Source organism: Sciurus carolinensis, chromosome 1 (assembly GCF_902686445.1).
Source record: "Sciurus carolinensis chromosome 1, mSciCar1.2, whole genome shotgun sequence".
Classification (NCBI taxonomy): domain Eukaryota; kingdom Metazoa; phylum Chordata; class Mammalia; order Rodentia; family Sciuridae; genus Sciurus; species Sciurus carolinensis.
In genome coordinates this window covers 93,559,668-93,574,695 of record NC_062213.1, presented here as the reverse complement: position 1 = coordinate 93,574,695, position 15,028 = coordinate 93,559,668, and the positions used below count along the sequence as shown (strand labels likewise).

The 15,028-nt window shown below is 47.0% G+C and overlaps 1 protein-coding gene across 5 annotated transcripts; it reads left to right on the top strand.

Annotated features, from left to right (window-relative positions):
- Nucleotides 1-147: 147 nt before the first annotated feature.
- On the top strand, nucleotides 148-6,079 carry Hapln2 (hyaluronan and proteoglycan link protein 2). Of its 5 annotated transcripts, none has more exons than XM_047537336.1 (7): nucleotides 148-244; nucleotides 386-943; nucleotides 3,349-3,455; nucleotides 3,688-4,041; nucleotides 4,234-4,350; nucleotides 4,477-4,659; nucleotides 4,959-6,079. In XM_047537336.1, exons 3-7 carry the CDS (start codon nucleotides 3,368-3,370, stop codon nucleotides 5,237-5,239), a joined length of 1,023 nt encoding a protein of 340 aa, XP_047393292.1. In that variant the 5' UTR covers nucleotides 148-244; nucleotides 386-943; nucleotides 3,349-3,367; the 3' UTR covers nucleotides 5,240-6,079. The 5 variants fall into 5 exon arrangements, with proteins under 5 accessions (XP_047393292.1, XP_047393261.1, XP_047393338.1 ...); XM_047537305.1 differs by lacking the exon at nucleotides 148-244 and having other exon boundaries at nucleotides 251-545; nucleotides 885-943; XM_047537382.1 differs by lacking the exon at nucleotides 148-244 and having other exon boundaries at nucleotides 251-545; nucleotides 748-943.
- Nucleotides 6,080-15,028: the final 8,949 nt, after the last annotated feature.

The following is a 15,028-nucleotide window of genomic DNA, read 5'->3' as shown; positions in this document are numbered from 1 at the left end:
GTCCTGAGCCCGCCCCCCACCCAGGCTCTTTTTCCGGTGGTATGTGCCAGCCGGTCCTGCATCCCACATCCCCAGCTGTTGACATTTCGTTGCCATTACCCACGGCATAAAGAAAGGGGCCCTGTTATTCAACAATAGGGGAAAAGACAGAGACAATGGGAAATTGTGCTTCCGATGGGGTGGGAACAGAGAAGGAAAGGACAGACAGACGGACAGATGGGGAGGACAGAGCTGGACAGAAGGGGTCAGTTTGCCTGAAGCAGCCCACCTTGAGAGCCTCTTCCCAAAGGCAATGCACACCCAGGCACCGGCGGGCAGAGGTGAGGACTTGCAGGGGATGGGAGGTAGAGGGTGCTGCCTAAATGAGACCCATGTGGACATGCAGAGGCAACTGAGCTTGACTGCTATGGACCTGTGAGCTGCATCCGGTGTTCATTCCCATCCCCATCGGCCCAACACCTTCACACGCCCATTGGTCAATCCACCCGCTTCTGGTTCAAGAGCTTTTAGAAGAAACAAGGCACCTGCTTTCTGTGCTCCTCCAGGTAACCATTTCTGGGCTGCCCCCTTTACTCCATCGTCCTTCCTGGATTCCCACCCCTCATCCCAAGCCCATCATCTTCTCCTGGTCCCAGGATGGTGAGCTCCACAGATAAAGGGACAGGGCTGGGATTCAGGACACTTAGCCAGGCTTAGTGGACTGATGGTTGAGAGAAGCTTCCAGCACTCTGACTTCTTTGAGCACAGGGAAGAAGCCTTTCTCAAAAGTATAAAGAGAGTAACCACATTGATCAAGTGTTCAAGCCCTGGGGCTTTAAGGTGCTTGGACTTCCAGAGAGACCCAGAAACATCTTTACCAGGACCTACTTGACTTCCTTAAGCAGGACAGAGAGCGGCTAAGTGTTGCTCCCTTCATCTCTGGGAAGAGACCAGCTTCTAACAGGTAGGCAATGGAGCTACTGGCTACTGTGTCATTCTCTGTAAGTGCATGAAAACACTTTGTGGACCCATTTTAAAATACAGAAATATAGATCGGTGATTAAGAGCTTGAGCTTGGGGCTGGGGAAATAGCTCAGTCAGTAAAGTGCTTGCCTTGCAAGCACAAGGCCCTGGGTTTGATCCCCAGCACCGGGGGGAAAAAAAGAGAGAGAGAAAGAGAGAGCTTGAGCTTGTCAGATCTGGATTCAAACCCTAGCCGATCCTTCCTCTTACAGTGTGATCACACTGAAGTTTCCTAAACAGTGTGCACCTTAGTCTCAACATGTGTCACATGGTATATATTAGTTCCTATCTCACAGAATTGCTAGGAAGGGGAAAGGTAAAAGTATATACATAGAGTGCTTGGAATGGTGTCAGGCACATTTGACTTTAAGCTTTCAACATGTTAATGCTAGGTGTCATTATTTTTGGTTACAGAATCAATGTCAATTCTCATGTCACTCTTTTTTGTTTTTTGATATTGGGGATTGAACCCAGGAACGCTTAATCACTGAGCCACGTGGCCAGCCCTTTTTAATATTTTATTTAGATACAGTGTCTCCCTGAGTTGCTGAGGCTAGCTTTGAACTTGCAATATTCCTGCCTTGGCCTCCAAGCCACTGGGGTTATAGGCGTGTGCCACCATACCTGCTCATGGTTGCTCTTATTTACCAGGTTTTCCTAAAAGTGGGAGGGAGGTCTCTCATTCAGATCCTGTCCCAGGTACTCTCGATTTAAAAAAAAATTTTTTTTTAATTTTTTTTTTTAGTTATAGATGGACACAATACTTTTATTTTATTTATTTATTTTTATGCAGTGCTGAGGATTGAACCCAGTTGCCCCACAGGTACTAGACAAGTGCTCTAAGCTACACCCCCAGCCTGGTACTCTCACTTTTACACTAGGAACTTATTACTTGTGTCTAACCTCTGTTTCACCTACTACAAGTTAGTGTCTGGCCCTTATTTGCAGAAGGATGGAGCTCAGTTATTTAGATTTCTGGCTACTCAGGAAGTTTCCTTTGTCTCCCCATACCGCACACAATCACACCTACTGTGTGTCAGAAACTATACTAAGAACTGGAGATGATAGAGATGAATATATATATATATATACATATATATATATATACACACCCACACACACACATACACACATACATATCACTTATTCTGTATCAGGGACTATTTTAAACAGTTTACACTTATAAAATTAATTCGTCAAATCCTCACAACTACTCAGTGAGGTAGGTATTCTATTATTATCCATGTTTTACTAATGCAGACAGGAGGAAGAGAGAGATTAAATAACTTGTGCAAAGTCCTGCAGTTAGGATGTGGAAGAGCCACATTTGAAAAATAAAACCAGGTCAAGAGGTCCCTGGTCTAATTTAGAATATGTATGATAAAGAAATTGAATCTTCTGACAAAATAGACAATTGCATTTGAAATAGTTTTTATGGCTTTATAATTTTATACTTTATAATTTCTGGAAAAACTCACATAATCTACGCATGCATATGTATTATTTTTAAATTCACACCACTATTTTAGATGCTAATAAAATTACTTCTAGAGCTGGGGAGATAGCTCAGTTGGTAAGTGCTTGCCTCACAGGCACAAGGCCCCAGGTTCAATCCCCAGCACTGCAAAAAAAAAAAAAAAAAAAAAAAAAAATCACTTCTAAGGACAAAAAAAAACAATCCCCAGTCCAGTACATTAGATCACAGTGCACTACAGTGTAGCAAATTGCGGGGGTGAGAAAAGGTTTCCCAGAACAGGTCAGACCAACTGATGCCTATGTAAAGGAGGTGACCTTCAACTTGGACTGCTTTGGAATCTGTCAGAAGTCCAACATGTTTGGAGTACAGTGAAAAGTGGGGGATGGTGAGGGACAGCATGTGGGGGTGATTTCAGAGATGCAGGGGAGACTGAATCATAGGGAGCCTTGGAAACTGTGATCAGGAGATTGGACTTCTTCCTGAGGACAACGGGGAGCCACTGCTTCAAGCAGGAGGTGTCAAGATTATATTTATTCTGAATTTGGGATGGAGAATGGGTGTGGGGAGAGCAGACCAAGATGACAGTTGAAAGAGGCAAGTTTAGGAAGTAGCACCTGGGATGGGGAGGGAGAGATGCTACATCAGGAACTGCTGACTGAGGAGATGTGAGCAAGGAAGGTCCAGACCTCTGGCAGAGTGGGTGGGGTTGTCACTGCCTCCCCTTTCATACCTTCCTTTTGTCATCAGCTTCTTTTTCTGCCCCCTTTGCTTCCAACTGGACAACTCCCTCCAGGAATTCCCAAAGGGATTTCCTCTTTCCCCCACCCCATTCCCGCAGTCCTAAGGAATGCTCCATTTGTGCCCTGCAGACAGTGCTGAGTCCCCATCATGCCAGGTGGCCTCACCCTTCCTGCACTGTGCCTATTACTTCTCCCTTGGGCCTTTGCCATCTTCCACAAAGCCCTGGGGGACCCAGGTAAGACCCCAGCCCAGCCCATAACTTGGAAAAAACACACTGGGGGAGAGGCATCAGAGGTGGGGATAGCGAAAAGGGCAGCTGTTAGAGGTACCAGGAGCAAGAGTCAGTGCTCAATAGGCAATGGAGAGGGTCAGGGATACTGGGAAAAGCCTCTGGGGTCAGGGTCTGGATGGGCACTTGGGGTAGCGAGGATCAGGGGGTTCCTGCCACTGTGGCCTCCTCTGCTTAGCATCCCACCCGGGCCCCCACTACCTCCTGCCCCCCATCCACGAGGTCATTCACTCTCGTCGTGGGGCCACGGCCACGCTACCCTGCGTCCTCGGCGCCTCGCCTCCCAGTTACAAGGTACGCTGGAGCAAAGTAGAGCCGGGGGAGCTCCGGGAAACACTGATCCTCATCACCAACGGACTGCACGCCCGGGGCTATGGACCTCTGGGAGGGCGCGCCAGGATGCGTAGGGGTCATCGGCTGGACGCCTCCCTGATCATCGAGGGCGTGCGCCTGGAGGACGAGGGCCGGTACCGCTGCGAGCTCGTCAACGGCATCGAGGACGAGAGCGTGGCGCTGACCTTGCGCCTGGAGGGTGAGGCCCTTCCCTTCAGCCCTGCTCCTCCCTAGACAGGGTCGCAAGGTCTGGGTCTCCCAGAACTCCTTCGCAGCATCCCTCCCCCGCTTCCTCCGGGAGGGGTCCTCCCAGGCACTTTCCCAGGCAGCGCCGCCCTTGCTCTCCCCTTCTCCCATCTGTCGGCTTTCGCCAGACTCCGCCACCCCGCAGGTGTGGTATTTCCGTACCAACCCATTCGAGGCCGGTACCAGTTCAATTACTACGAGGCGAAGCAAGCGTGTGAGGAGCAAGACGGACGCCTGGCCACTTACGGTCAACTGTACCAGGGTGAGCGGCCAAACCCCGACACCGTCCAGACCCCACCCTGGGGACCCAACCAGAAAGCCGGGTGAGCTTGGGGTCTGGCCCCCGCTGGTGACGCGTCTCGTCCCCGCCTCCTCCACCTCCCGCCAGCGTGGACTGAGGGGCTGGACTGGTGTAACGCGGGCTGGCTGCTGGAGGGCTCCGTGCGCTACCCCGTGCTTACCGCGCGCGCTCCGTGCGGCGGCCGAGGGCGGCCAGGGATCCGCAGCTACGGACCGCGCGACCGGAAGCGCGACCGCTACGACGCCTTCTGCTTCACCTCAGCACTGGCCGGTGAGGGTTGGAGCGAGCGGGGCCACAACCGCGACTTGGGGCGGGGTCTGAGGAACAGGGGCGGGAAAGTGGAACGCCGAAAGTGTGTGATCAGGGAAGGGTGTCCTGGCCTTTCCAAGGCAACGCCCCTCCATCCCGCACACTCAGGCTCCAAACCAACTCTCGAAACCCACCTGTGTCTGGTTGCGGCGACACTTTCACTCCCACTACCGGAGTTGGGTCCTGGCCCTGCCCTGTATCCCTGCGCCACCGCGCCTCTTCCAGCTTCCAGCGGTTGGTGACCCTGCTTTGGTGCCCAGGCCAGGTGTTCTTCGTGCCTGGGCGACTGACGCTGTCTGAAGCCCACGCGGCGTGCCGGCGGCGTGGAGCGGTGGTGGCCAAGGTCGGGCACCTCTACGCCGCCTGGAAATTCTCCGGGCTGGACCAATGCGACGGCGGCTGGCTGGCTGACGGCAGCGTGCGCTTCCCCATCACCACGCCGCGGCCGCGCTGCGGGGGCCTCCCGGATCCCGGGGTGCGCAGCTTTGGGTTTCCCAGACCACAGCAGGCGGCCTATGGGACTTATTGCTACGCGGAGTAGGGGCCCATCGCACCCCATCAGCGCGCGTGACGAAGCTTAGGAGTGGTGGCAGGGTCTATCGTCGCCCTTTCCCGTGAGCCTCCCCTCATGCCAGACGTGGAGCGGCCTCTCCAGATCTGCCTTCCCAGCTCGGGGCTGCGGGCCACGGACTCCGGCTGGCCCAACTTTGGGGAGCGGAGGTGGTGGCGGCTGGGTATGCATACGACCCTTGGACCCATCAATCGCAGACCCGCGGGGTTCCCATCCCCCTAGCAGAGAACGCAGACGCACACAGAGGGCGGGAGAGGTGCCCCGCTCGAGGCCCGGAGGAATTAACTGACCTCTGGTACAGCAATAAAATAACGTGGGAACCTTCTGTGATGAGGCTGTAAATCTTGGAAGCGCAGGGGTATGTGCGTGCGAGGGGAATGACCCTGGACTCAGCGTGCAGACTGCGCGCCTAAGAAGATAGGGTTGGAGGAGGGAATTTACTGCCTCTATAGGATGCGTTATCAGAGGACAGAGCATTGCGACAAAAGGGCACCCACAGACCAAGGGAGAGAGCCGGAAAGTCGCTTGACCCAGGCGGAGAACCCAGACAGTTATTACACCAGGTGCCACACGAGGGCGCCGCACACTCACCTAGAATTACTGTAGTCTCATCTGTTAGGAGCGCAGCATAACCCGAGGCCTACCCTCTGGGCCCTGGAGAACAAATGCGCGATGGACTTAAACATATTTCAAAATGTGTTTACATCCTGACAGTCTCCCGAAGCACTTTCAGGGACTACTGTGAAACACAGGAAAGTTAGGGGGCTGGGGTTATTGCTCAGTGGTAGAGCGCTTGCCTGGCACGTGTAAGGCACTGAACTGGGTTTGACCCTCAGCACCACATAAAAGTGAATAAAATAAAAGAAAGGTATTGTGTCCATCTACAGCTAAAATTTTTTTACAAAGATAAGAAAGTTATTCAGTTGTTAAAATCGATGGGAAATTAATCCTGCAGAAGGAGACAAACACTAACCTTGAGGCCACGAAAGGGAACTAGAACAATGACATTCTAAACATATGGCTAAAATGACCAACTGAATAGACAAACTAATGTTACTAATTTATTTTTCATGTATATATTTCATACACACACACACACACACACACACATACACACACACACACACACACACACACACACACACAGAGTTATGCACAGCTTAACTACTAGGAAATGTTCTAAGAACTGCATCCTTAGATCCTCAGGTGATTTTTCTCAACTTTCCAACATCACAGGGTGTACTTACATACAGCCAGATGGTATATCCTGCTATATACCTAGGCTGTAAGGTAGAGTCTTGCTTTTAGACTACCATACTGTTCAGCAGGTTACTGTACTTAATACTGTAGGTAATTTTAACACAATGGTGTTTGTGTATTTAAACATAGAAAAGTTACAGTAAAAATTGTAGTATGAACAATTTTTAAAAATGGTATGCTTGTACAGGACCCTTACCATGAATGGAGTCTGCAGGACTAGAAGTTCCTCTGGGTGAGTCAGTGAAAGTGTAGTGAATGAATCTGAAGCCTAGGGCATTAATGTACACTACTGTAGACTTTATAAACACTCTACTCTTAGGCTACACCAAATTTATAAAAAACATTTTTCTTTTTTCAATGATAAATTAACCTTAGCTTACTGTCACTTTTTCCCTTCTTTTTCTTTTCTTTCATTCTTTTCTTTTTTTTTTTTTCTGTTAGATTGTTCTATTTTTGGGTGATTGGGTGATACTGGGGATTGAACCCTAGGCCTCATACCTGCTAGAGAGTTCTCTACCACTGAGCCACACTCCTGGCACTGTAACATTTCTATTTCACAAATTTTGAGATCTTTTTAAATTTTTTCTATTTTTTTAGATGTTGATAGACCCTTATTTTTATTCATTTACTTATATGCAGTGCTGAGAATCGAACCCAGTGCCTCAACATGTGAGGCAAGCCCTCTACCACTGAGCCACAACGCCAGTCCCAGATTTTAAGTTCTTTAAAAACTTTTTCACTACTTTTGTAATAGCACTTAGCTGATAACAAACACATTATACAGTTGTACAAAAAAATATTTCTTTATGTCCTTACTCTATGAACATTTAACTATTAATCATTTTTTAAAACTTTTTTTGTTAAAAACTAAGATACACACACATTAGCCTATACAAGGTCAGGATTATAATTGCCACTCTCTGGGTTTTCTATGTTCTACCCTATGATGAAATTACAGCCCCAGAAAACCGAGATCCCGGGCTCCGGTAGTTTAGGCAGCAGGAAAATGGCTTTTCTTCAGTACAATACCGTCAGTGTTGGTTGAGAGACCATGTGAGAAATGACCACCAGGCTGGGTGTATAACTTAGTGGTAGGCCCAGGGCCACGTTCAAGGCCCTGGGTTTGATCTCCAGCACACAAAACAAACAAAAAACACCCAAACAAGCAAAAAAAGGCCATGGGAGGAACTTTCCATTTGCTGCAGTGCTCCATTTCTGTGCCCATAGAAACACAATACTATTGATTCATACCACTACCTGGCATGTTGCTATTACCATTAATTTTTTTTATTATAGAGAATTTCAAAAATACTCACATGGAGAGACGATAGTATGGTGAAGAACTCCATTATCCAGTTTGATCATTATCAAAATTCCACTCTAGGGGGCACACGTCTTGGCTCACATCTGTTATACCAGTGATTCTGGAGGCCTAGGTAGGAAGCTCCTAAGTTTAAGGCCAGTCCCTGTAACTTAACAAGACTCTTTAAAAAAAAGCAGTGGGATGGGGAACGGGGTGTAGCTCAGTGGTAGAATGCCCCTGGGCTCAATCCCCAGGACAAAAAAAAATTAGCATTATTTGTTGCCTCCATGACTGTTGGTTGAGTCCCCTCTGGGAGCATTAGAGCATTAGCTCTCAAGAATTCCTGGCTTGTCCTGAGCCCAAACCTGTTCCCACAACAAGAAAACAAAACCCTCAGGCAGAGTCACAGATGTCACAGAGATCCCTTCTCCTTGTAGAGGTGAATGCTGGAAGAAATGGGTCACAGCTGCAATCCACTCGCTTACACTGCTCAGATCCTTTGTACCTTGTATTAGATTCACTGATTCACCCTGTCTTGTCATGCTGATGCTTCAAGGTGATTTCTTTCATTGCTTTTTCACTGAGCCGCATCCCCAGCCCTTTTTTGTATTTTATTTAAAGACAGGGTCTCACTGACTTGTTTAGGGCCCCAATGAATTGCTGAGGCTGGCTTTGAACTAGCGATCCTCCTGCCTCGGCCTCTGATTGCTATTTCTAATTCGGTTCTGAGGACGGAACCCAGGGCCTCAAGCATGCTAGGCAAGTGCTCTGCCACTGAACTACTCCTTAGCTCACAATTTCTAATTCTTAAAAAGGAATTCTTACAACAGAAGGGTTAGTGGGACAAACTACAGTTACTCCTGTTGCCATGAGTTCCAAGTCTATAATCAACATTTAATATTTCCCCATTTCTATGGGGCTTTCCCAATGGAAAACCAAGACTTTCATCCCTGAAGGCCTTAGGCTTTCAATACCAAACCCTTCACCAGCCACTGTTGCTACAACTTCCTGTTTATGGGATAATCAAGATCAAATATTTCCCTGTGCATGGTAGCACAGCCTATAACCCCAGCAACTCAAGAGGCTGAGGCCAGAGGATTGCAAGTTCAAGGCCAGCCTCAGCAACTTAGCAAGACTCTGTCTCAAAATAAAAAATTAAAAGGGCTGGTGGGATTGCTCAATGGTAGAGCACCCTTAGGGTCAATTCACAGTACCAAAAAAAAAAAAAAAAAAAAAAAAAAAATCAAATATCTATGCCAGTATAATTCCTTTCTTTACCTACTGACCAATTGGCATGAGTTGTCCAAATTGGCCCAGGGGTTGCTATGGCCTTAGGTTTAGTACCTCTACTACGACCTCTGGTAGACGCATCCTTCACCTCCAGAACCAGGGCTTCTAATTCTGCAGAGCCTGACTGTATAGGAACTGGAAGCACTAATTCCCCAAATGGGCCACTAGGAGTGATGGTGAGGGGGTTGTTCCTATTTTCAGACCTTGATTCCTGTACCCATGATTTCTAGCTATCTAGGATTCAGCACCATAAAATGACCATTGGTTCAAAATAATATACTGCATTTTGAGGAGCAGTGCCCCAATCCCAGAGGACCTTTTCCCCAAACTGGTTTTAGATATGCTGTAAAGAGGCATGCTAAACTGGGCATGGTGGTCCTAGCGGCTTGGGAGGCTGAGGCAGGAGGATCACAAGTTCAAAGCCAGGTTCAGCAACTTAGAGAAGCCCTAAGCAACTTAGTGAGACCCTGTCACCAAATAAAATATTTAAAAAGGGCTGGTGAGGTGGCTCAGTGGTTATGTGCCCCTGGGTTCAATCCCTGGTATTTAAATAATAATAATAATAATAATAATAATAAGAAGAAGAAGAAGAAGAAGAAGAAGAAGAAGAAGAACAGGCTAATGAACTATCGATGTAGCAATTTACAGGTGATATGGTATACTGTAGAGCCAATGGATCAGTGGTCACATGCCCACTGTCTCATTTTCTTCACTATAAAGTGAATCTTTTTTTTTTTTTTTTTCACAGCACTGGGAAGTAGACCTAGGGCACTGTACCACTGAGCCACATCCCCAGTCCTTTCTATTTTTTCTTTTGAGACAGAGTCTCACTGAGGTGCTGAGGGGCTCACTAAGTTGCCCACACTGGCCTCAAACTTGCAATGCTCCTGCCTCAACCTCGAGTTATTCGTATTACAGGTGTATGCCACTGCCCGCAGCTAACGACGATCCTCTCGCTTAGTTTTGATACCTTAAGGGATCTCATTTACTTTGTGCCCTTGGATATTGGTGCTGGCCAACGCACTTAGTTAGGTAAGGCAAATCCATGTCCAAAATATGCACTGATCCCCCCGAGGACAGCTCGCAGCTCCCTCCAGATTGCAGAGACACACTGTAGTCAATGTACTACTGAGCAGCCGCCTGGCCTCCTTCAGGGATGGTGTGGTATTGGGGCCTTGGCATTGGTCTCTGCGGCTAACAGGCGGGTGGATGCAGCTAGATCAGCCTTGATGAGCACAGCCAGGCTGGTAGTCCTCGTGTAGTCTCATGTCCACCACCACAACTACCTCATTCACGGTCCTATCATGCAAGCCCTCGCATGGAGGAGGACAAAGGCTGGCTGTCATCCTCTGGAATCCTTCTGTCCCCCTAGCTGTTCAATGCCTCTTCTGTAGTGAATGTTCTGTAATGGCATTGATATAAGACACAAAGATCTGTATATCTTGTGCCCACTGCTGTAAGTTCATCCACATATCTCTGTCCCCGACTTCATTAATTGCAACCCTCCAATCTTGCTCTTTTCTGGTCCCTGATCAACCTACCAAGTCATTGCCACAGATCAGAAGTCCACTTCCCTCAAATGGCCTCTCCTGCAACCAAAGAGACAGCAGCCAGAAACCTCTCTCTGGAAGGAGTCGCTTCACCCTGTCTTTCCATGCCCTCCACAGGTGGGGCTGTAGTTTGGTGACAGTCCCTGTTTGTTTGTTTGTTTGTTTATTTGGTACCAGGGATTGAACCCAGGGGAGCTTAACCACTGAGCCACATCCCTAGCCCTTTTGTTAAAATTTTATTTTAAAAAAAATTTTTGTAGTTGTAGATGGACAGTATGCCTTTATTTTATTTGTTTATGTTTTATGTGGTGCTAAGGATTAAACCCTGGGCCTCACACATGCTAGGTAAGTGCTCTGCCACTGAGCCACAACCCCAGCCCTTTTTAATATTTTATTTAGAGACAGGTTCTCCCTGAGTTGCTTAGGGCCTTGATGAATTGCTGAGGCTGGCTTTGAACTCTTAATCCTCCTGCCTCAGCCTCCTGAGCTGCTAGGATTACAGGCGCGCACCATCGTACCTGGTTTATTTATTTGTTTATTTATTTATTTATTTATTTATTTATTTTTAATATTTTTTGTTGTAGATGAACACAATACCTTTATTTTATTTATTTATTTTTATGTGGTGCTGAGGACTGAACCCAGTGCCTCATACATTCAAGGCAAGCACTCCACCACTGAGCTACAACCCCAGCACCAGTTTATATATTTTTAAGACTTTTAAAATTTATTGTAGTACTGGGATTGAACCCAGGAGCACTTAACCACTGAGCTACATCCCCAGTCCTTTTTATTTTGAGACAAGCTTTCACAAGTTGCAGAGAGTCTCGCTAAGTTGCTGAGACGGTCTTTGAACTTGAGATCCTCCTGCCTCAGTCGCTGGGATTGTAGGTGACTCCTCCTCACTTGGTTACAAAGTTTTGGGTTTTTTTAAATATTTTTTTTAGTTATTAATGGACCTTTATTTTATTTATATGTGGTGCTGAGAATCAAACCCAGTGTCTCACACATGCTAGACAAGTGCTCTACCACTGAGCCACAACCAGAGCCCTACAAAGGATTTTTTTAAAAATTGTAAACAAATGGGATACATGTTGTTTTTCTGTTTGTACATGGAGTAAAAGCATACCATTTGTGTAATCATAAATTTATATAGGGTAATGTGGTTTGATTCATTGCTATTTTTTCCCTGCCCCCACCCCTCCCACCCCTCTTTCCCCTCCATACAGTCCTTCCTTCCTCCATTCTTGCTACCCTCCCTAACCCTAACCCTAACCCTAACCCTAACACCAACCCCTCCCACCCCCCATTATGTGTCATCATCCGCTTATCAGCGAGATCATATGTCCTTTGGTTTTTTGAGATTGGCTTATCTCACTTAGCATGATATTCTCCAATTTCATTCATTTGCCTGCAAATGCCATAATTTTATCATTCTTTATGGCTGAGTAATATTCCATTGTGTATATATACCATAGTTTCTTTATCCATTCATCAATTGAAGGACATCTAGGTTGGTTCCACAATCTGGCTATTGTGAATTGAGCAGCTATGAACATTGATGTGGCTGTATCTCTGTAGTATGCTGATTTTAAGTCCTTTGGGTATAGGCCAAGGAGTGGGATAGCTGGGTCAAATGGTGGTTCCATTCCAAGCTTTCTGAGGAATCTCCATACTGCTTTCCAGAGTGGCTGCACTAATTTACAACTCCACCAGCAATGTATGAGTGTACCTTTTTCCCCACATCCTCGCCAACACCTATTGTTGCTTGTGTTCTTGATAATTGCCATTCTAATTAGGGTGAGATGGAATCTTAGGGTAGTTTTGATTTGCATTTCTCTTATTACTACAGATGTTGAACATTTTTTCATATGTTTGTTGATTGCTTGTACATCTTCTTCTGTGAAGTGTCTGTTCATTTCCTTAGCCCATTTGTTGATGGGATTATTTGTGTTCTTGGTGTAGAGTTTTTTGAGTTCTTTATATATTCTGGAAATTAGTGCTCTATCTGAAGTATGAGTAGCAAAGATTTTCTCCCACTCCCTACAAAGGATTTTTAATGTTATTGGTAGCCCCTGCTGCTGAGGCTTTTCAGTAGACTGACAATATGTCTACCATCTATATCCCAATTTGTACACATTGTGTATATAAATACAAGTAGATGCCGATGTTTCCAATTAGGATAGAAGATTAGAAAATTTCCCCTAACTTTCCTTCTCCTACAATGAAAATCTTGGTTTTAATAACACTACTGAAATTACTTATTTTCTTTATCATGATAAGTAGCTCTTAATTGCAATGCTCAAGATAATAGTGCCAACATTAAGATTTATGATTCCTAGGGCACTCCTGGGTTCAATCCTCAGTTAAAAAAAAAAACATATATATATATATATATATATATATATTATATGATTCCTTTTGTTCTTAGTATATAGTCAAAATGTCAAGCTTCATCTAATCACTGGAAAAAAAAATTATCTGGATTGGATTTTGGTGACTGCATGCCTATCATTCTAGCTACTCAGGAGGCTGAGGCAGGAGGATTGCAAATTCGAGGCCAACCTTAGCAACTTGGTGAGAACCTGTCTCAAAACAAAATTTTAAAAGGACTGGGAGGGGTTGGGGATATAGCTCAGGTGGTAGAGTGCTTGCCTCACATGCACAAGGCCCTGAGTTCCATCCCCAGCACTGCCCCCCACCCCAAAAAAGGACTGGGAAGGTAGCTCAGTGGTAGAACACCCTTGGGGTCAATCCCTAGTATGACAACAAAAATAAATAAATTTTTTCTTCAACTTCACATAGAAGTAGGTACCTTCGTTTCCCATGTTTAGGAATTACTTCCCTTTTCTTCTTTCAATTATTTTAAATTTAATTTTGTATTTTAATTACATACAACATTTACGTGGTTCCAAAATCAAAACCATTCAAGAAGCTGGATGTGGTGGCACATGCCTATAGTCCCAGGTACTGGGGGAGGCTGAGATAGGAGGATCACAAGTTCAAGGCCAGCCTCGACCACTCTGTGAGACCCTCAGCAACTTAGTGAGAGCCTGTCTTAAAATTTTAAAAATATTAAAAAAAGGGCTAGGAACATGACTCAGTGGTAAATCACCCCTAGGTTAGATCCCCAATACCAAAAAAAAAAATTCAACCAGGTGTTCTTGCCATCTTACAGGTGAGGATACTGAAGCTGGAAGAGATCAGCACCCGTCCCAGCAGGATGGAGACATGCCATGGGCAGGCAGGGAGAGGGGCTGAAGGGACAGACTTTGCTCCAGAAGTAGACAGGCACAGACTTGGGGTCAGCCCTCCATTTGGTTTCCTCAGCTGCTCCCTAGGGAAGGAGAAGGCTGTGGGTCACCTCTGATCGCATAGACTTGCCCCCCTTGGTGACAGCCTGACAGGTCAGAGGGACAGGCAGCTCCTGCAGATGCAGCAGGGGTCTCCCATGCTGTCCTTCAGTCACAGATCCGTCCACTCTCTCCCTGGCACCCCACCCGCTATGGGCTGCACCCCGGCACTCTAACTCGCTGCGTGCCTGGGCTGGGGCTTCCTGGCGCCTTTCAGGAGCTATCAAAGCCCCCATTCTCTGAACACAGCTGTGCCAGTTCTTAGCTGTGCATCCCACGTCCCCATGGCATAGGACCCAGGTGTCTGTGTGACATGCAGGACCTCAGAGGAACTCAGCTGCCTGGCTTCCACCTCCTAGTGTGGGAGAGCATAGAAAAGTCTGGAAGGATAGGCTCTCCCAGTGTCCACATTGGATGGGAACCCAGCAAGGACAGCCCAGGGCTAACAGTGGGGATGGGGTGGGAGTAGGAGGCAGGAACTTGGAGGGGAGGGTCTGTGTCTTCAGCTTGGGTCATGGCCTCAGCTTTGGCCTGCTTGGGCGATGTTGGGGGGGCCTGCGGGTGGAGGCAGGAGATTTATTGTTCTTAACCAGAGAGGCTGGAAATCTCCCCAGGGCCCAGGAGGCTGGGAGGCAGCCAGCTGGGCTGCACGTGGAAGAGGAGAAAGAGCTGCCCACACTCTCCCTCTCTCTTCTCCCCACCTCCTTTTCTTTCCTCTGAGAAAGATGTGTTGTGGGGATGGGAAGCTGGCAAGAACTCTGGCCGGGGAGACAGAAGAGTCGGGTTTTTGGTCTTGTCTCAGTCAATTCCATGCTGTGTGACCCTGAACCTCACTTCACCTTTCTGAGGTCCTAGTTTCCTTGTCCAGATAGGTAACTAAAGACACTTTTCTCTGCCTTTTCTGGTCACAGGCAGGTTTCCCTGAGGCAAAGTTACCTAGGACTTTCTCCCCCTGTTTCTGAGACAGAAAGTTCTACTTGAAATCTGCCTTTCATCCTTCCTG